A 21788-nucleotide genomic window follows, 5' to 3' on the forward strand; every position below is an offset into this window, starting at 1 on the left:
GAATTAAAGTCTAACAGCCTAAGGTGTCTTTTGTATGTAATAAATCTTATGCATCTAGAATAATACTAGCTAAATGTACCATATTTGAGAATACTGAGGAAAGCACCAAAATCATTTTCTTTTGGGGCCCCAGTTAAGAAAGGCTACAGGTATAGAGTAGGCAAACTGACCTTCCCAGAGGGCGCTCTGAGAACATGTCCATGGACGCCCTCCTGTCTGTCCCTTCCCAAGAGAAGCACCACGTGAGTGCAGGGCTTTGCCAGCTGAACTGCTCCAAAGGACAAGGAAGGGTCTCTTGGGGAGTGTGGGCTGGACTTCTTTCCCAAAGTGAGCAATAAAAGAGAACATCAAGGATCCGGCTAACTAGATGGGGACTACGTTCTAAAACGCTGGAGTGCTGCTCATAGGCTCAACTGGTCCTAGCCCTCAAGGTGTTTTGGCTGGTCTGGGCTGAGACCCAGAAATCTGTGAATTTTACAAAGTAGCTCCGCAACTGATACCGGTCTGCAGTGGTGTCTGGGAGTAGCTTCGTAACTCCATCCTTTCTTACTGGTCCACCGTTTCCCTGTTTAATAACCATTCCCGGTGAGAGTCCCAGGTCTAAAGGGGAGATTGGTCAGTGCTTCAGAAAGTTGGCTGAGGTGATCACATCATTATTCCGACTCTGGAAACTGGACGAAGAGCAGCGGGAGCTCCAGGAAGCAGCACAGAGCTGGCAGAGCTATATACCCCTGGCCTTCCTGAGTTCCAAAATGAATGTAGGTGCCCAACCCTAAGTCTAGCCTTTCCCCCTCGCTGGGTAACTCACTGTGCAGGCATCTAAGGGGAATCCTGCCAGTCACCAGACAGGGGCCCTCCCACCTGACGCAGCTGAAGCCTCTTCGGCACACTTCCTCCCCATTCCTGCTTTGAAGCAAGTGGCCTGTGTCCCACTCTCAACACCACACAGAAAGCACTGAAGCAGAAGTTGCTTTAATCAAGGGGTGAAGTCCTCAATCAGGGGGACCTCACTCTACCTTTGGTGGTGGGGTCTCAGCCTACCCCCCACATGCCCTGAGGCCCCTCAGGAAGAGGGAGCAGCTGAATCACAATTATGGAAGAGGCCGGGGCTAGAATGGAGTAAGCAGGTTAAGGGGCAGGGGCAGGGGCAGGGCACTGACAGGCCCCGAGCAAAGCTGAACGGGTAGGAGGAGCTTAGCCCACGTGGTTCTACCTGGGGGCCGGCTGAGGTGCTGTGCATTGTGCAGAGGGCACCAGGCGGGCTGAGGATCGACGCAGACAGTGGGGGAGGAGTGCTTAAGAGATGAGGCGGCTGTGAAGCTGGTACAGCTGCTCCTGGGTCAGCACCAGCCGGTGTCGCTGTCCGAGGCCAGCCGCACAGGAGAAGGTCACTTTGCCCATGTAGACTGTGTCATCTTGCTGTTCTTCCTTGGCCTTGGGGTTGGCAGGGGAACAGGACCCCAGGTCAGGGGCTCACTTGAATTGTGGGCCACTGAAGGGGTCTGGGTGCTGAGACCAGGGCAGCCTCTGGGAGACTAAGGCATTGAACTCTCAGGCCACAGGTTAACATAGGAGGTTTTGTGTTTTGTTTTTTCACTATAGCTTTCATTTTTATCCCTTTCAGAATTGGTACGTTTTTACATGCTGTCAATTTTTATTTCCTTTTTTATATATTTTTTCTTGTGGTACTGGGGATGGAACCCAGGGGTATATTACTGCTGAGATACACGCCCAGCCCTATTGTTTATTCTTTATTTTGAAGCAGGGTCTCACTGAGTTGCAGAGGGCCTCACTAAGTAGCTGAGGCTGTCCACAAACTGTGATCCTCCTGTCTTAGCCTCCCAAATGCTGGGATCACAAGTGTGCCCCACCACACTCGGCTCTTTTTATACTTTTATTGACGCATTATAGTCTCAATTTTGAGTCCTTCCAGTTATCAAAAATCATGGAAGGTGTTGTTTACATCCTAAAACACTGGAGTTTCTGGAAGCACTGCAAGCACTTTTGAGTTACTTGCAAGTGAGACTTGAACTTGCCAGATAAAGCAGGGTTTTCAGTGTTTTGGCCTGGGACTCCAGAGTCTCTTCAGAAACTACTGGGGAAGAAAGAGGACCCACCCGAGCCCACCATTCTCTACCCCATGCTCCCCCTTACCCTGAGGAAGGCTGATGAAGGGAAGGTGGCAAAGTCGGTAGGGACTGTGGCTCCAGGGCGCTGAGAGACTGTCTCCTTGAGGACTTCATCCTGAAGACGGGAGACAAGGGTTCGCTTAGGGGCCCCCCAGAGGCTAACACAGAACATCCCCAGCTCCACAGAGACACTAATATGAGTGAGACAAAGGCTCGGAACTCCCTGTCACCGTGCTTTTGCTCTCACCTCCAACCCCGTCCCCACTCCAACATCCTCACTGTTTAAAGCCCAATTCATATGCCTCTGGGAGGCCATGGCCAACCATTCCACCGCACAGTGATCTCGGCTGACAGAAGCTGGAGCCTGAGCCACACACCCTACATGGTTTCAGCTTATGCATTAGCTGAAAAGAATTTATCTTCTGTTTGCACCAACAGTTTCCAAAATAAAAGTTCTGCTTTCCCTTCTACCCTCTTCCCAAGGTAAGATCTAGCTCAAGGCTGGGCCCAGAGGAACTCCAGAAGAGCCTAGCCCCCAAGAAATGCTCTGAAGCGAACTCTGCAGGGTAGGGAAGGGCAGGGACTGAGCTGACCTTGAGCTTCTCAATGGTGTCGCTCAGTGACTTGAGCTGAGCCACTTGCTCCATTAGCTGGGCCGACGGACTCTTGGCAGCTGTAGGGAGAGAGAGCTGGTGAGGCCCAGCAAGGCCCAGGCAGGCGGCTGGCCTGGATGAAGGGTCAGGAGTACAGGCACCAGATCCTCTCATGGAGCAGGCACTTAGGCGGGCGGGTGAATCTAGCCAAAGGACACCGCTGGCAAGAGCCTCTGCAGTGCAGGGACTGTCTGGGCAAGGAGAGGCATGTTACTCATCTCAGGGACTAGTGGGTACATACCAGGACTGGCGCGAGTGATATCTACCACATGGGTACGTGTGCTCAGCTGATTTAACGCCTCGAGCAGCTGGCTGGTCTTACGGTATAGCGCTCCAGTGGCTAGCTCACCACCAGGGCCCTCTTGGGGTGGAAGGGAAAGCTTTGCAACATGTAGAGGAGGCAGGGCTGCCAAGGATGCCTTCATCTGGGCTCCCTGTGGGAGGAAAAAGGGGAGTAGTGGTACGAGGTGCTAGAAGGCCTCGCTACCCATCCTAACGGGCAGGTGTGCTCCGTGTCCACCACGGTCCTCCCTGTGAGCTTCTTACCTTGAGGACGCTGTTCTCATGCTGGAGCTGAGAGACATGGAGCCTCATGGCAGAGATCTGCTGAAGCAGCAGCGGTGAATCCTTCACCAGCCCTGGGCCTGGGCCTGGGCCTGGCAAGGACCCTGGAGCCTGCCCAGGAGCGCCCGCTGTGGACAGCACAACAGTGTCCTCAGCCCCAGGTGCAGAGGGCTGAGACCTGGGCTCCACCCTGCTCCTACCCTTTCCTCATTCCTTCCCACCTCCAGGCCTGGCTGCCCACCAAGGTGAAGCCTCGGCCTGCTCCCCACCCCCAATTGCCATCAGCCTCGGTAAGCCCAGCCAGGGTGGGTCTCTACCTCGCTGCTGTTCTTCTGTGCTCAGGATAGCCCAAGGGGAGCAGGAAAAGAGGAGAGAGAAGTTAGATAACTTGTGGACAGGGGGACATTTCATAGGAATCCTGGGCATGCCCTGCGGGAAAACCCTTTTTCTGATCACCACACCTTCTTTATAAGTCCCTGTCTTACCTCTGCCCCGTCCTTAGTGTCAGAGTGATAAGTGTGAAAGAAAGAGAGCAAAGGGGGGTCCAGCCATGAGTCATGGTGCGGGGTGCAAGGAGAGAAAAGGGGTGTGCTGGAGGAAGCACTTGTGACATGAGGCTGCTCCTGCCTCATGCTCCTACTCCAAGAAGGGCCTGAGAAACGCTCGAGAGCCCAATATGCCCGGACCCCAGTGCTCGCCGGCAGCAAAGCTTAGCCCAGGCTTGTACCCTGCTGCTCAGATTTCCCCACAGAGAACTCCTTTTTTTGGGGGGGGGGGGGTAAAGTTTAATTCAGAACCACTACTTGTTTAAAGAGCCTGTGCTAAAACAACAGAAGGTGGTCATTTTGAAGACTCCCACCAAAGAACACGGAGCTGTCTCTACCACAGGAGCCTAATGTCACCAAGGTACCTGGTCACACCCCAAACCACAGTGATTTTGATGAGAACAAGACCATAGGTGAGGTCAGCTGACAAGACAGGAGCATCAGAGAAAATCCAGAGGCCGTAATGGCCTAATTCCAGGGCAAAGAAATTGCTCTCTGGAGGGGAAAAGGGAGAAAGGAAACTGAAGGAGGAACAAAAACAAACCATAGGTCATATGAGACCCAAGATGGCAGCAGCCACTTCCTTACCCAGGAAAGAGGAGACTGGGCCTGGGAGCCAGAAAGCTCCGGGTGATGAGCTGTGACTGTGCTGAGAGCAAAGTCAGAGCGCAAGCTATACGCAAAATCGGGAGATCACGCCACGGAAGAGGCGACCGCAACGTGGGACGAAGCCCCGTGAGCTCAGCGGGCAACGTGGTGTCCTCGCAGAGGAAAATCAAAAGCAGGCATCAGGCAAGGCTGGATGCCCTGGAGGAGTCGGCGCAGCCTGCCGCAGGCTGACGACCCTCTGGGATAGAGTGAGACAGAAAGGCCAGACAGGAGACCCAGAAGGGACAGCTACTGGGGTCTAACTGCCGTCATGACTGTGAACTTCACTGACAAACTGGACAGCACCACACTGAAAGTAAAAACTTGGTGAAAGTGAGCAGAGTAAAACTAGGCACACGTATTCCCAGCTGAACATCAGGAAAAGGGGTTCAGAAGTCAGACCAAGGACAAGGACAGGAGAGGACAGCCAGGCTGCCTGTCCCACTGCACTCACCACCAGCGATGCCAGAGACCAGGGTAGCAATGCCTGAGGGAGGGGGCCCCCGGAGCCCCTCGATCGTACGCTTGGACTGGCTGTTCAGTCGCTGCTTCAGCTCCGCCTTCTCTGCCTCCAGCTGGTCAATGTCAGCCTGGAGTGCATCCATTGTCTCCTCAAACTCTCTGTGAAAGAGAATCTGGGCTTGGGTGGTGTCCCTGCCCCACAGCCCCACCTGCTTTTCAGTCCTGACAGGTCCCTGGGTAGCCCTGCTAGAGCCAGGGGCAGGGCAGAACTGGCTCAGGTTGGGGTGACACAATGGGGTTGGAGTGGGAAAGGAACATGGGAAGAGTCTCAGTACAAGGGGAAGAGGTAAGGGCTGAGCAGGAGGGAGAGCGGAGGAGGCAAGGCCGTGGGAAGGTGCCTGACTTCTCCTTCTTCCGCAGTAGCGCCTGGGTCTCCTCCAGGCGGGTCTGGACTTTCTCAATGCGCTCATCTGCATCCTTGGCAGCACTGTCCAGCTTCTTCTCCAGGAGGCTCAGCCGCACATTGGCTTCACTCAGCTCTTCTCCCTGCACAAGGCAAAGAACTCTAGTTCCTTGACATTCTCCCCACAGCCCGGAGACCTAGGTTAGACCACGAGGTAGAAGATTCCCAGACGACTCCCTCATCGCAATCCCCACAATGCCTCTAAGCCCCGATCCCTAACATTTGCTGCTACCCTGAGTCCTGCCATATTTCCTGGCCCCTAGATTCTGAGCTCACCCTCCCCTTACCTTAATCTTGAGTGATTTCTTCAATTCTTTGATAACTGTCTCTCGATCTTCAAGCTTCAAACCTAAGCCTTCAGCATCTGTGATCTCAGCGCGAAGGGCTGCGGCCCGCAGCTCAACCGGAGGAGGCTAAGGGATAGGGCGCGTCAGAGGATGGGAACAGGGAGAGGAGATCGCCAATGTCCTCCTTCCAGAAAGATCCAGTCACTGAGAAAAACTTTGTGCCTTCAAGAACAATGCTCTTCATATGCCTTCCTCCTGCCTCCCGCCCTCCACAACTAGCTACAGCTCTGCAAGTCCTGCCCCTCTGGGCCACAGAAATGACCCACCTTGCTGGGGGGCCGTTCTGCGTCGTACTCGCCCTCCTGCATGGCTGTAGCCAGCTTGTTCATGGTGCTGATGAGGATGTTGCACGACTGGCGCAGACACTCATAGGGGCTGCTGGAGGGGCTCCCGTAGATCTGCGGGGCAAGGGCTGGAATGAACGCCCCGCGCTGGCCACGAGCTCCCCATCCCTTCTGCCCAGCCATCCAGGCCAACCTGCTCGTTTGCTTTGAAAGCCAGCTCCTCCAGTGCAGCCACAGGCAGCCCCTCATTCTCCGCCAGCGGGGCAATGAGCTGGGCGGCGGCAGCTGCCACCTCCTGCAGCACGGCCACCACCCACGTCAAGTGTTTCCTGCAGTCTAGGAGTGTGTCAGATACCTGCGTGACGAGCTAGAGTCAAGAGCCCACCCTAGGTCCAGCACCACAATTCCTAGCTACCCCAAATCAGTCTTGTCCCCTGACCAGATCAATCTTAACATGCTACCACACTCCTGGTTCTACCTGTCTTCCTTCCCTTCCCCACTTGCAGCCTTAAACCTGTGGTCCAAAGGCAAGTGCAGCTGGGATCCCAGGAGCATCTGTCCCTGGCATTCGTCTTCGGATTTTCTTGCAGAACTGGCGGATGTCACTGCATGACGTTTCCAGGTCCCGGAGCAGAAGGGCAATATCTGTAGCCTCCTGTCCCCCCTACATAGTAAACAGGAATGGAGAACCAAGCCAGCATTAGGGATGGAAGGGAGGAGGTAGGGACTAAGAAAGAAGAGGAGCTCACACAGATGTAGATGTGCCCTCACCTGCAAAAAGGCGCGCAGCCGCCCCACCTCCACACTCATGCAGTCCAGGGCACTCTGGGTGAACTGTGGGACAGAGCACGTGGTCATCAGCTTCCAACAGGAGCCTTCTGCCCACCCCAGCATCATCTCCAAGGAGTCCCTGTTGACCCCCATATACATGGCTTTGGCGACCATGCCTCTGTCTTGTCTTTTTTTCTTTTTTTTTTTTTTTTGCAGTACTGGGGAAGGAACATTCTATCTCCCAGCTGCACTCTCAGCCCTACTTTTTATTCTTTATTTTGAAACAGGGTCTCACTGAGTTGCAAAGGGCCTAAGTAACTGAGGCTGTCCTAAAATGCTGGGATTACAAGCATGCACTACCACACCCAGCTTTTTCTTTCATTTTTTAAGGCAACTTTTTTTTGTTATTATTGTTTTGTTTTTGTGGTACTAGGGATTAAACCCAGGGGTCTTCTACCTCCTAGCCCTATGTTTTATTCTTTATTTTTGGAACAGGGTCTCACCAAGTTGCAGATGGCCTCATTAAGTAGCTGAGGCTGGCCGCAAACCTGCTATCCTCGTGCCTCAGCCTCCCAGGTACTGAGAATACAAGCTTGCGCCACCATGCCTGGCTTATGCCCCAGTCTTACGTGACACCCCTTAGGGCCTGATCTCTTGATTTGATGTGCTCTACTTCTCTGTAGGAGGTTCAACCACCTATCCACACACTTCACCTTAATGTGGTCAGCCAGCTGCATGGTACTGTCTTCAGGCTGTTCAGCAAGGTGGATGCTGTAGAGATGCTGAGGAGGAATGACAAAGAAACAGACAGCCTTTAGCTTGTGGAAGGGTAGCGGAGAGTTCTTCCCAAACTGTAGTTTGAGCCCTGGTAATGATGGGTCTCCAGAGGTACAAAAGAATCCAAAACGCTTAGGCAGCTGCATCATAAGGCAAGTTCATCTAAGAGCAAATTGAGCTTCAAGCAGCCATCCTGGTCCCTGCAACCCTGAATACACTGGCAATACCTCCCACCAGGAGAGAGCTTCCCTCCCCCTGCCCCGAGCCTGCATTCTCGCCCACACCTGGTAGTACTTGATGGCCTTGGTGAGAGGCTCCACATTGACAGTCTCATCCAGCTGGTCCTTGTGCAGCAGCTCAATGAGGAAATCTAGGGAGCGCTCATGGGCACTCATCTCCGGATAGAGGCTTCCCACCTTCTTGTACACGTCCACATTGCACTGAGAAAGGGCACTAGAGCCCAGAGAAGAAATCTGTGAGGCTAAGGTCTTCTAGGCAATCTCGGCTCAGCCAATTCCAGCCCCTCAACCTTGGCGCACGGTCAGGAGTCACTTACTGCTCATAGCGGTGCAGTGTAGCCTGCAGCAGGCTCAGTGAGTACACCAGCCCCGCGGCAAAGCTGAGCTGCTCCCCTGCAGCTCCTCGAAGCCCAGGCCGCTCTGAACAGTTCTCGCTTAGTTCAAACTTCTCCTGGGCCTGCTTCCGGATCAGCTCTGCCTGTGGGAAGAAGACCAGGAACCTGGAACTCAGAGGCTAAAGGACACAGACTCCAGAATACAGGACACAGCTCAACAACTGTGCGGGGAGCATAGATACACATGGGAGAAAAAGCAGAGATAGCTCTTGGACGGCAGGAAGTCTCGCCTGGAGAAAGAGCAATGGTGTGAACACTGGAGCTTGTGAGGATTCAGCGTGAGAATGAAAGCGCAGTGGGTCCACGAGGACCAAGTCCCCCTGAGTCACTGCTGCGGCTCCTACCCTCTCCACTCAGAACGCTCCCCTGCCAATCATCTCCCTAGCTGACTCCTTGCCACCTCTGGCTCTCAGCTCAAATGACAGTTGTCATACCCCACCCGCATCTCAACCAAATCCGCACTGTGCTCTCAGGGCCTACTTCTCCTTCTTAACACAATCTGTAATCCAGCCATCCCTCACATCTATAGGGGAGTGGTTCCAGAACCCCCACAAGTAATGGTGGATGTTCAAGTCCCTTATATAAAGGACATGTGACATGTCTCTCACATTGGGGGGGCCCGCTTTCTCCCTTGAATGTGTATTCCCTACTTTTCTAAAATAAATGTCTCTAAAAGAAATTATAATATGTGTAATTAACGTGCATCCTGTAAACTTTAAATCATCCCTAGATTACTTAAGACACCTAATACAATACACATGCTATGCAGACACACTGTATTGTTTAAGGAATATTGAGAAGAAAAAAATCTGTACATGTTCCATACAGATACAATCTTTTTCCAGATATTTTTGATCTGCAGTTGGTTGGCTCCACACATGCGGAACCCACAAATATGGAGGCCAACCGTATATATTCATCTCAGACTTCTTTGCTTACGTGCTCCTCCACTGCCTCCCAAGTTATTTGCTATCTTCACTGGGCATCCTCAATGCCTGGCTCACAGCACGTTCAACAGATTCCTACCGCACACGTGCCCAACCCCCATACCTTGCAAATGAGACGGGGCATGAGCAGCAGCACCAACACGCAGTCGTGGTCCCCCCCTGGCCGCAGGAAGCTGTCAGGCATGAAGGCCGTCAGCAGGGACATGTGCCGGTTGGCCTGAGCCACCTCCATCTGTCTCAACTCCATCTCGATTGCCTGTGAGGTGAACGGGGAGATGGGCTCGCAGCCAGGGTGGGGTCTCCAGGAACCTGCCTTGTTCTATCAGGTCCCCTGCTTCTAGGACATGCACAGGCCAAGAGTCTTCCAAACTACCACACAAAGCTCCCTCTCCTCTGGAATCTGAAGTCTGGAACCCACACCAGGTCAGCCCAGTCACACGCAGGCTGGGCTCCGTAACACGCCCCCCACTCGCCCACTTTGCTGACCTTGGCATGGGCCTTAGTCTCAGCAAACTTGATTTTGAAATCAAAAGTCTCTGGAGGCGGCTGCTGCTGTCTCTCTACAGATGCTTCCTGCTGGTTTGTCAGTTCCCGATTCACATCCTAGGAGAAGAGAGTGTGAGGCACAGCGGGGCCAAGGGAGCCTGGGGGGGCGGGAGAACGGGAGGGAGCGGGCACCTGGAGGTGGGCAGTCAGCTGGCGGTACTTCTTGATGGTTTGCTGGTAGTCCGCAACGGTCTCCTGGGCTGCCTCCACACGCTTCTGGGCCTCACGCACCCGGGCACCCGCCATGTCCAGCTGCTCCCGTAGCTCCAGTTCCGTCTCACGCGCATTCTCTTGCAGCTCATCATTCATTTCATTCATCGCTTCCTGGGGAGCCACAGGTAGTTAGGGGAAGCAACGGCAGGGTCAGGGGAGCAGGGCCAGGATGTGGTGCCTTCTCCACATGGAAGGTCAGGGGTCATGTGTCAATCTCCCTTTCAGCAGGTCGCTCCCAAACACCCTCCATCAGGGTCAAGGTCAGCCTGCTTTTCTCTTACCAGGTCTCCCACGGTTTCTCTCAACTCCCTCACTTTCTCCTCTAGATTCAGGTTCCTGTCGGTCAGCATCTCCACCATCTCCTCAGCACCCAGGGCAGCATCCACCTGTGTGATGGGGGCAGGACAGGGAGGAACACTGCTGGAAGGTGCCTTCAAAAGGGAGGCGGCCGCAGGACAGTCAGGGGGACCCTGGGCAGGGCTGGGCCCCGCAGACCTGCTCCTTCAGCTCGTCAATGGTGCTCTCTGCCTGGCTCAGCTCCTCCTGCAGGCGCTCGCGCTGTTGCCTCACCACTTCCAGCTCTTGGTTCTTCTTTTCCATGAGCTTCTGAAGCTTCACATGCTCCTGCTTTTCTGAAGAAGAAAGATCCCGCATCCTGTGGGGAAGTGGAGGGAGGAGGGGAGAGCGTGCGTCAGTCACCTGGGGCCGCTGCTTTAACGCGCGAGTCAAGAGCGAGGAGAGCTACCTCACGAGGGCATCCTTCAGGCGGGCATTCTGCTCCTCAAGCTGCTTGAGCTGGTAACTGGACGCAGCGCCATCCGAGCCTGGGGAAGACCGTGGGCATGTTCAGGCCTGGTCTCACCCACCTCTGCTCCCCCGTGGTCCCTGGTCCCTTACCCTTCTCTTCAATCTCGGCCTTGAGGATCTCCAAGTCTGTGGTGAGCTCGTCCACACGCTCCTTCAGGGCTTCCACCTCCTGCTGCAGAGACTCGGCCCGCTCTTCAGCCATCTCCTTGTCCAGAGTGGCCATCTCAATGGCATCGGCCGTGTCAGCCATCTCCTCCATGTAGCGCTCCTTCGCCTCCAGCGCCTCCTTGGCTTCCTGAGGAGCAGTGGCGTGGTGGGGCAGGAGTCAAGGGGGGCCCGTGCTGCTTCCATTCCACGGCGTCCCCGGCTCAGCTCCCCTCCTTGGGGCCCCAGCCTCCCTAGCCACCCCTTCCACGCTGAGTCGCACCTTCCGCGCCTCCTTGAGGCGCCGCTGCAGGTCCGCCTGCTGCTCCTGCATCTTGCTCTTCCATTCCTGCACCTGCTCCAGCTGGATCTTATGCTTCTCCAGCTCTTTCAGCTTTGCCTTGTCTTCCGCCCGCTTCAGCCGCAGGGTCTCCAGTTTCTCCTCCAGGTCCCGTACCTGGGCCCTCAGTCCCTCTTCCTCCTGTCAAGGAACAGCTTTGCTTTTTGTGCACTGCCCACCCCTCTTCTCCGTCCAGACAGAGATGAAGCAGAGAAGACAAGAATGTGTGTAAACATCACCCTAAACCCAATGTCAAAGTGGCATACAAACACTGGAGAGAAAATCATGGCAGTATATTTAGGAAAGTGTGAAAGAAGTGCAGGAGGGCTGAGGATGTGGTGCCCACAGTGTAACACTTGCCTAGTGTATGCAAGACCCGGGGTTCAATCCCCAATACTACAAAAAAAAAAAAAAAAAGAGGCAGAAAAGAAAGGGTAGCCTGGCCAGTAGCAAGATACCCATACGCTATGTCCCCGATCCTTCTAACCCAAGTTCTAGGTCTTCCCCCAACTCCAGAAATGTCCAAGACCCAGCTGGGGATCACATGCCCCTGGTATATTTTCCTTTACCCCAGCAGTTCTTACCTTAGACGGGGAAGGAAGTGGGGGTGCTGCTCCAGGAGAGGTGAGGGCCGGCGTGGGGATGATGGGTGCTGCCAGTGGAGTCTGAGCCGGGGTGCTGGGCTCACTGCTGCTCAGTTCACCTGCTGATGCGGAGCCAGAGGGGCCCAAGGAGCTACTGGCCCCAGCCACACCAGTACTGGCCGGGCGAGTAGGCTATTCAGAGAGGGACAGGGGCAGACCAGAAAGAGAACAGAGGATGGAGGTGGTGAAAGGGGGACAGACAGAGCATGAGAGAGAGGCAAGGGAAGGGACACCGAAGGGGAAAGGCGGAAAGAGTGTGAATGCACAAGAAGAACAGACACAGAGTAACCGGGAGAGGGAAAGCGACACAGTCAGAAAGCAACAGTGACAAAGGAGCGGGAGGAGAAAGGGAGGAAAGAACGGGGGAAACATAAGATTACAAGGTTCCTCCTTTGGCACCGACCCCACATTCCTCCCAGCTCTGCACTACCTTTACAACAGAAGCCCTCACTCCCAGGACTCCCTCTGCGACCCACTTGTAATCATTCTAGCAATTTCTTAATATTCTTGGTCCCATCCTTGCTCTGGGTCCATGCCCAACTCTCCCAAGGGACAAAGGAATCTCAATGTCATTCCCAGAAAAAAAGAACAGATTAGAGTTTGTCCTCAATTTTCATGTTACCAGAGAAGGCTGGACTAAAAGTCAGGATTCCAGGCTCTCCCTTGCTAGGCTCTCCCTACTCTTTGGAAGTCAATCTACATTGCCTTCCCTTGGTCTGTGCCAGGGAATCCTACAGGTAAAAGGGCCAAGGTGAAAGTTACAGCCCTAGATCCCCCCTTGGAACAAGGCAAATACAGCCAACCCTTCTGTACTTATTACCCAGGCCCCTGTGGGGTGGGGGGCCGAAGAGCTGCCCCAAAGGCCCAAACCTGGAACAAACAAGCCTGTCCAGTGCTCTCTCTTGCTGTGCTGGACTCAAGTTCTCTTGGTGGGCTGACACTCAAAAAGCACAGGCTACCACCAACACCCCCACCAGAAGGCTTTCACAGACACACTCCCCGCCTCACTCTGAAATTTTATACTGCCACATTCTCCACTTCTTTTCTAATCTCTCTCCTCAAAACTGGTCAAAATTATCTTGTTCAAGAAAGTCTGTCTTGATTAACCACAACCACTCTCACTTCTCTTTTATACTCAACCTAGTGGTTTAGATGACCCCCTAAGAGCTGGAAGTCATTCTCCCAGAAGAGCCTGTTACCAATCCCAGGCCCCTCTTCCCCCTCCAAGAGAAATCATGATGCACTGTGACCAACTTTTACTTGCTAGTACACATGCCCACACACATACACATGCCTGAAACGTGTGCGTACGCTCAGCAGTAGCCTGCACAGAGGCCTGTTTTTCTCACCTTGGGCCGCCGAGTTGTAGTCTGGACAGGCAACAGGAGCCAGAGAAGTAGTCAGGAAAGAAAGGATAATGGCAGAAAGACAGACACCAAAGGGACAGCAATGAGAGCAGAGGAAGTAACAGAATTGGGTCTACAGTTATCACCCCCCTCACCACCCCGTCCCCGTCTCCCTCCAGCCACACTGTAGGAATCATCATATTCCTACTCCAGGAACACAGAACTCCTGCTCCCACTTCTGCCCAACCCTTACAGGCCTCACCCCTTTGGACACCCTGGAAATCCCAGAAGCCCCTGTCTCTAGGCTGAGCCACAGGAGACCAAAGGCAGCAGCTGGTAAGAAAGTCTCCAGAGGCCAGTCCTTCTATGAACCACCTTTCCCACTCCAGCCCTCAGCCAGAGGCCCCGCCCAGTCACCCTCCAAGGACTTTCCCAGGTCAGCCTCCTTCTTCAGTTCCAGATTCCACAGGACTCCTGAGGAACACCCACCCCCTATGACAAGAGCTCAAAAATAAGAAATCCCTGAGGCAGAAGAATGCTGCTGTCCTCCCTCCCTTCCCCCAGGACCAGATCCTGCAGCAGTCCCCATCCCTAAAGCAGAGGGCTCAGGTGTCAGGACTATGAATATTGCATTAGCAGAAGCCCAGAGCTCAGCAAAGTAACCCCACCCAGCTGGATGAAGGGGGAGGGGTACAGCACCACAGAGAAATCACTGTCCTAGACCAAATCCAAAACTCCTTTGGGTTACTGCAAAGTGGCAAAAGGGTCATTAACTTCAACTCCAAAGGGTGTTCTTGCTACCCAGTGTCTCATTGCTTTAGCAAAACCAAAATCTGGTTTGGACCCTATTTCCAGGAGTCGCACAGCCCAAGGAGACAAATCTCCACTCCTCCTACACCGGACTAGACTTCCACAGCTGTGGAGCCCCCATCCTCCCCTGGTAAAGCCCCCTGACACAAACCATGGGGAAAGGGGGATGCTGGGAGAATAACCAAGAGTCATTCTAGCAAAGGCTGTGTGAGGTAAGTAGGCCTGCTAGAGGCACTGAGACACCTGGGCCTGCTTCCTTAGCTTTTAGCACAGGAAACCTTCCCCAAGCCTGTTGGCAGTAAAGGCTGCAAACCCAAGCCTGTTAGGCTACTGAGTACTGGGCCTGGACGCCAGACTTAATCAGAGCCAACAGCAGGCAGGGCAAGGAGCAAATGTCCAGGGGAGGGGCACGTAGTGACACTCACCCCTCCCTGCCCCCAATCCTCCCACTCCTCCCCCAACCAGGTAGACAGATTAAGTCAATCAGCCCCCACCCCCACCCCAGCTGCCTGCTGCCACCATCGCCCTGGCAACCCGGTAGAGGACCAGAGCAAGCAAGAGTACCTTTCGGGCTGTCGGTGCCTGTCTCATCATTGCAGAAAACCAAAGAAAGCAAGGACAGGAAAGAAAAGGAGGGACAGAGGAGGATAGACAAACAGGAAGGACAGACGAGGGGAGGGAGGAAAAGAGACCGAACAGAGGGAAAGGCGGCGGAGACAGGAGATTAGTGCATCAAATCCCAACAACGCAGCCTTAGCCTCCCGGGCGGCCGCCGGCAGCTTCCCAGCTTCCCAGCTTGCGAACGGCTACGGCTGACACAGAGGCCCCCCCGCAGGTGCACAGTAGGGCAGCCAAGCTCCACCAGGCACCAGAGCGGTGCCCGGCCCAGTTCACCAGCTTAGGCTGATGGCAGCCTCAGTGGCCGCAGCATCAGCTCCACCTGACGTCATGCACCCACCCTCCTCTGCTCCATGGGGGTGGAGCCACATTCCCGGTCACCTAGCAACCTCCCAGGGCCCTGCTGGCTCCTCCTCCTCCTCGTGACTGGACAAAGTCCTGCGCAGAGCCCACCCCGCTTCTTCCTCCAAAGAGCAGGTTCTGGCTCCGCCCCCTCCTCCCTTGCCCCAAAACACTGGGCCAGAGGCCACCCCAGAATTAGCATTTTGGAGGACCAGAGCATCACTGGGCAGGGACACAGGGCCTCCCTGCTGCAGTAGTATATCTCATAATGCATTCTGCTCCACCGAAACCCCCATCAAGTCACTTTTATATACGCTGGCAATATCCTTATGTCTCTCATCAGAAATAGGGAACAGCCCTCCAGCACTGGGATTAGGCTCTGGGCTGCACAAACCTGGCTGCCCTGGGGAACATTCTATCCGGGCAGCAGCAGCTCTAATGACAGTGCTGGGCTTCTCCCCCAGTGGTCCCCTGGTTGTAGACAGGTCACGGCTGGTCTCTCAAGGGCTTCCCAGAAAGGACTAGGTACTTTTGTGGAGCTGTCTGTTTTCTTCTGCCCTATCCTTCAAAACACTTTTGGCTCCAGATCTATCTCCCTATTCTACATGGGGTGAAGGCAGGGGCCCTAGATAAGCAATCTGCTTTGAGAGAAACGTTGAGGCAGAGGACTTGGGGGGGGGGGCTGAAGGGGCACTTTCCACCATGAGTAAGAAGGTGCTACAGCCCAGCGCAGGCAGTCTAGGCCAGGCTTTGCCCCTTCCCCAGAATCTGACCCTGAATGAGCTCCGGTTAGGGGCATGTCAGGTTGCAGCCAGAAGTACTCCACAGATCTCAGACTGCAGGTTTTGGTTTTTCTTTTTTCAGTACCAGAGAAGGAATCCAGGGTCATTTTACCTCTGAGCTATACCCTCAGCCCTATTTTTTTCCCCTTTATTTTGAAACAGGGCCTCACTGAGTTGCAAAGAGCCTAAGTAGCTGAGGCTGTCCACAAACCGCGATCCTCCTGTCTCAGCCTCCCAAATGCTGGGATTACGAGCGTGCGCCACCACGCCCGGCTCTTGGACTGCAGTTTCATGTTCTTCTCTATTCAGGGACCTGAGGCAAGATGGGAGCCCCAACCAGGGACAATAATCAAGGGAGGAGGCCGAGTTTCTATGACCCTGGGATGATGCCAGCATCCTTTAGAGTACTATTTTTCTTACATATCCACTCTCACCCAAAGCCAGAACTCAGGGCCCAAAGCAAGTACTATCACATGGCCTCCACCTTGGCAAGCATCTGAAGTGAGGAATGATCACCCACCAGGAGTTGAAAAAGGAGATTTTTTTCTCCCCTCCCACTGCCCCAATCCAGGAGCTCCCCATGCAATATTAGAAAGACCTGAGGTAAGCTGGTGGTGAGGAGACACAGTATTGTACATACAGCACAGTACACACACAGCTCAGACAGGAACATGCAGGTCAAAGACAGTTTGGGCAGAGGCCCAAGACAGGGGCTGGTGTGAGGAAGTGGTCATGGCAGCAATTTGTGTTTAAACGTCTGTGGTAGCCGGGCGTGGTGACACACGCTCGTAATCCCAGCATTTGGGAGGCTGAGACAGGAGGATCGCGGTTTGTGGACGGCCTCAGCTACTTAGGCTCTTTGCAACTCAGTGAGACTCTTGTTTCAAAATAAAAAATAAAAAATAAAATAGGGCTGGGGGTGTAGCGCGAAGGTAGAATGCCCCTGGGTTCCATCCCCAGTACCACACACACAAAAAAAGTCTGTGGTACTTGGGAGGCTGAGACAGGTTACAGGTTTGAGGAGAGTCTCAGTCTCAGCACCCTAGCAAGACCCTGTTTCAAAACAAAAAACTTACAAAAGGGCTGGGGGTACAGCCTGGAGGTAAAATACCCTGGGTTCAACCCCCAGTACAAAAAGAAAGTCTGTAGAGGGGAAGGAGGTGGCACGGTTGAGCTCCTGCAAAGGGTAAAAGGTAGGTTTCAGGCACACACCAGAGGAAGGACCCAGGAAAGACTGACGGGGCAGAGTGGGTAGATACTCGTGGCAGCACCCACCCAAAGGCAGGCACACATTCTCAGGCCTACCAGCTGTCCTTCCTGTGCTCTGTTCCCTGGCCTCCATCTCCTTGTACAACCACTTCCCCTGGTCCCTGCCCATCTCATTCCTCCAACCCTTCCTCCCACCACCCCAAAGCTCAGCTAAGTGAGGCTCCACTGTAAACCAATAAATGCTGTATTCCGTGCTGTTGCTACTTATAGTCAAATGCTTGGAGTCCCTAGCTAGGAGTCTGGGGCAGGGAGAAAGCATCCCTAACGAGTGCCACCTGGGCCTGGACACGAGGCCTGATGTCCTTGCACCCCTCAAAGGAACTCTGGAAGCCAAGGCTGCCATTTCCTCTGACCATCCCAGCCCCAAGGTTACACACACATGCATGCAGCAGCCCAAGGACATGCGGGACAGCAGGGGAGGGGGCTCATGGCCCCACCCACACAGCACAAACAGTAAACACACCACCTTCTTAGGCTTCAGTCCCCGCTGCGTAAGGAGTAGGAAATGGCAGAGTTAGAGAACAGACATCACGTGCTGGTTGGCCAGACCTCCTGGGCGTAGGCGTTAATACCATTCAGGCAACCACAGGCAAGGGTAGGGGGACTCCAGTCAATGTCAAGCTCTAGGTGAGGAGCAGGGCCCCACCTCACAACTCTGCAGAGCTGGCAGAGGGGAGCTAGGATGGTCCCCCTGCACACATGCAAACAGGTGACAGAGGGCCTGCCCCTTGCCACCACTTGTGAGTGAGCAGGAGAGCTCTTTCTCTCTTGATCTTCTACCTTACCCTATCCTCAAACCCTAAATATAGATCCTGGCATCTTGGGTACCAAAAGGTAGGAAGTTGGTTACACTACTGGGGTCAGGTCTATCACCCGAGGTCGGCCCCACTGTTCTGGAACCTAAGCGTTTTTCCTGCTACCATCTTTTCTCTAGGCCAGTGCACCAACTTGTATACAGAAAGCTTCCTTCTCAGGGATGTTGAATAGACTAGAAAGCTAGCTCATCTACTGCCTCTACCTGCCTAGCAGTGTGTGTGTGTGTGTGTGGTGTGTGTGTGTGTGTGTGTGTGTGTGTGTGTGTGTGTCTGTCTATCTAGTACTCCCTGCTCCAAACTACTATAATACTCTACCTCCAAACTACTCACCAGTTTGCTAGTCTTTGCAGCACTATCAGCTCCCTCTGTAGAGAGAAAACAGAAAGAAAATGTGCACCTGTATAGAGGACTAAGGGAAGAGAACATCGTGCTGGGTGGTAGGGGGAGGGATATGACAGGGGAATAGGGTGATGAAAACAATTCAGTATCCACTGTGGTCGCTGCTGTGGGGAGAAGTGCTGGGGCTTCTGGACGAGAAGAGGCAACTCTGAGTGGGTGGCCGTTACCTCTTTTGAGGACCTTTGAGGCAGAAGAATCAGGTGTCTCTGGGGAAGTAGTATCTGCTCCATCTTCAAATACCTGGATCTAAAGCCACAGAATACACTCAATACAACTAGATCAAGAATGACTGTAACATGGGCCCCTCCCCAATTTCCAAGCAAGCCACAGTACAGAGCAATTTCCCTAAGGATGGATCTCCAATCTTCCCTCCCCTGCTTCCTCCCACTCTCCTAACCAGAGACTTATGCCCACACCCAGGAAAACAAAGTACCAACACACCAGTGGCATGTGCAGTAGAAGCAGGGGGTACGTACCTGAGACTGGCGCACAAAGATTCCATGCCCTTCGTCACAAGTGAAATACTTCCTTCCTTGGACAGTTCCATCATTTTTGCCCTTTGCTTCATCCAGGATAACGCCTACCCATTTGCCACTGGCAAAGAGTGTGGCTCCAACATAAGCCACAGTGCCCCGGTGGCCTTTTCCAATCACCTCCACACGGGAGCCTACCCGCAGAGGCCGGGCAGCTGCCTCTGCACTCATCCTGCTGCTGCTGGGTGTCTGAAAGAGACAAGCAAACACAAACAGAAGCATCAGGTCAGAGGTGGCATTCTAATGCATAAGAAATGTCCTAGCCAAGAGCCTGGACGAAAAAAGACCAGAGCCCAGTGTGGTGGCGCATGTTTATTCCCAATACTTCGGAGGCTGAGATAGGAAGATCACAGGTTCACAGCCTAAGTAAGGCCCTCTGTAACCAGGACCTTGTTTCAAAACAAAAAATAAAATGGGGCTCCAGCTCAGAATAAAATGGGGGTACAGCTCTGAAGGAGAATGCCCCTGGGTTCAATCGCAGTACCCCCCGCACACAAACACAGAAGACCAGAAGTCACTTCCTTAAACTCCATTCTCAGAAAAATGTCAGTGATGTGTCTTGCTAAGATTTCTCCAAATTCCTCTAGAATCTTCTAGAATTTATAAGAACTTATATTTAGGCTTTATAACAAATCAGATTTCATTGATATAACTGTGAATGTCACCACATGGCTGCTTTCTCAGGTCGCTGACCCCAAGGAAAGGAGTGAAGCTCAACAAATAACAGGTTAGATCAGGCGACCCAAATGAGTCCTGCTTCCCCTCCACTGTCATGGCCCCAGGGGTTCGATGGCTCTCAGACCTCTCCCTCTCACAGACACATAACTGCGCGCCTCTGCAGGCCCTCCCGGCCCCGCCACTCCTTCCTGATCTGACTCCTTTCACTCCTGTCCAACTACCCATCACGGCCCAGTCAAACATTCCAACTCCCTTCTGCCTGGCCCGCTTCTGGTTCTACTTTCTACCCCAAGCTCTGAAGATCCCCCATGCCGTGGTGCTATAAAAAGAAGAACACAAGCCAAGCCAGTCATGTACCTCCGCTGTGCCCCTCACCCTGTCCTCAGACTCTGCCTAGTGATTCAAGTGGATGTCTTAACGCTCCACAGATGGGCAACGCAAAGAAATAAGCCAAGACACTGTCCTTGGGAAGCTCTCCGCTCCTGACACGTCTGTGATGACAGAACACAACATGAAATTAGGTCTCAAATCAGCCCATGGTTTAGGAGAAAATCACACCTAAGCCATTCTTAGCAACAGCAGCTCCTTGAACCAGAGGCCTTGCTGCAAACAGACAAATGAAGCAAGAAGTGACACCATATCCCTAAAGATTCCTCGGGCTCCTTTCTGATGCCCACCACCTGCCTTCAGAAAGGGGCCTGACAAAGCCAGGGAAGAGTCAAGACACTTCCCAGCCTGTCACTCCCCAAAGAGCTCATCCGGGAAGGCAAGGACACAGCTCCCAAGGGCTCTGAGACCCCAAATCACACCTAGGACAGCAGGGGAGATCTCATGGACCTAACAATAAAGCAAACTGCCAGTGACATCAAGGCCAGACCTCAGCTCAGAGATTCCCCTGCCCCTCCCAACAAGCCTCTCAGAACCAGGAGGACACAACAGTGGGTACAGCTCCAACCCCAGAAAAAGGAGAAAGCAACTGACAGACAAAGCAGCTCTGCAGAGGGGCCTCACTGTAAAGCCCTGGCCCATCAACCCCATTCTAAGTCCCCGAGACAGTCTGGCCCCCGACAGGAGCCCCTATCCCAAGGACCAGTCGGAATCAGAGGTCAGGCCTTGCCATTGCCCAGTTAGGGCCCAACTCTGGGCAGGGAAGCCTGTCCAGCCTGCCACCATCAGGACTTTGAGGGCTCCTGGAAGCACAGACTGTGAGTGCCCCCAGCTGAGTTCCAGCCTGTCTCCCCAGCCCCCACAGCAAAGATGTCCACAGGCACCCAGGCCTTCTCCAGCAGCCCTCCCAGGCCATCCCAGATGAGGGCCACTTACCCGGTTGTACACGTGCCTCTTGCTTTGGGCCATGTTGCTCACCCAGCCGCTACCCCCTCCCCCAGCTGGCCAAAGACAGAGAGAATAGGCAGCAACCTAGGCAGGAGTGTCAGGGCACCGGGCCCTCATGGACCCACACGGGAGCCGCCAGGCACGGCCCTCCCCGGTCCATGGGCCTGGCTCCCTGGCCTACCGGGGCAGGAGTGGGGCAGTGATGGGGGCTCAGGGGCAAGTCCCCCTGCCGCCTGAGGATTCCTGAACCCAGAGACACCAAAGCCTGCTTGCCAGCTGACGAGTCTCACTCAGCTCTGCGCTAGTGCTGCTCTAGACTTGTCAGGAGCCGTGCAAGCCTCTGGGTCCTAGTGCTCCCCCGCTTCACCTGGACAAGAAGAGCAGAGTGGAGGGATGGCCACCCACAGATCTTCAGCACTCACCTCTGGACTCCGCTGTCCTAGGGCTGGGGAGAATGTTGACAACTCCTCCTAGGCTCTACCCCCACATCACTGTCCCTCTGTCCTGGGTTATGCTTCAGCAGGCCCACAAGCATCAAGTGACACTTCAAATGACCAGCTGCCTAGAGCTTCCACACAGACAAAATCAGGGTCTCTCACTCCCTCTCCCCCTGTTCTGGTGCTCTTCTCTTTCTAAACTCCGGACTTAGGTGCAAATCCATGTGATAAGGGTCTGGATTTCAATCTCACACTAGGCCAGAGGGGCTAGGTCCTGCCCAAGAAACAGAGGAGGGAGGGCAGCAATAAAGGCAACCTCACATTCTAGTAAAGCTGGTCAAGTACCCCAGCCCCCACCCCACTAAGCCTGCCACAGACACCCTGATTATAATGGGCCAGGCGCTGAGCCTCGTGAACAGAAGATTCAACTACTAAGGGCTGTGTTCAAAGACAGAGAGATCGCTTTTCCCCTTGTAGCCAAAGCCCCCATCCAACTCAGCAACCCA

The 21788-nt window shown here is 54.0% G+C and overlaps 1 protein-coding gene across 4 annotated transcripts; it reads right to left on the minus strand.

Annotated features, from left to right (window-relative positions):
• Positions 1 to 1296: 1296 nt before the first annotated feature.
• On the minus strand, positions 1297 to 20866 carry DCTN1 (dynactin subunit 1; the record flags this gene model as incomplete). 4 transcript variants are annotated; one of them, XM_080711897.1, is made up of 32 exons in its annotated part: positions 1297 to 1434; positions 2155 to 2244; positions 2723 to 2802; positions 3024 to 3216; positions 3329 to 3474; positions 3664 to 3678; positions 4994 to 5160; positions 5405 to 5547; positions 5752 to 5877; positions 6078 to 6209; positions 6289 to 6450; positions 6610 to 6759; positions 6867 to 6929; positions 7580 to 7648; positions 7928 to 8096; positions 8200 to 8360; positions 9328 to 9480; positions 9711 to 9827; positions 9903 to 10094; positions 10265 to 10369; positions 10479 to 10638; positions 10729 to 10807; positions 10881 to 11085; positions 11218 to 11415; positions 11859 to 12050; positions 13268 to 13288; positions 14639 to 14656; positions 17552 to 17572; positions 18231 to 18265; positions 18467 to 18545; positions 18776 to 19021; positions 20834 to 20866. In XM_080711897.1, 32 exons carry the CDS (start codon positions 20864 to 20866, stop codon positions 1297 to 1299), a joined length of 3858 nt encoding a protein of 1285 aa, XP_080568023.1. The 4 variants fall into 4 exon arrangements, with proteins under 4 accessions (XP_080568023.1, XP_080568024.1, XP_080568021.1 ...); XM_080711898.1 differs by lacking the exon at positions 17552 to 17572; XM_080711895.1 differs by lacking the exon at positions 3664 to 3678 and having other exon boundaries at positions 4985 to 5160.
• Between the last annotated feature and the right edge of the window lie 922 nt (positions 20867 to 21788).

This window comes from Muscardinus avellanarius (assembly GCF_963383645.1).
Source record: "Muscardinus avellanarius genome assembly, chromosome: 15".
Classification (NCBI taxonomy): Eukaryota; Metazoa; Chordata; class Mammalia; order Rodentia; family Gliridae; genus Muscardinus; species Muscardinus avellanarius.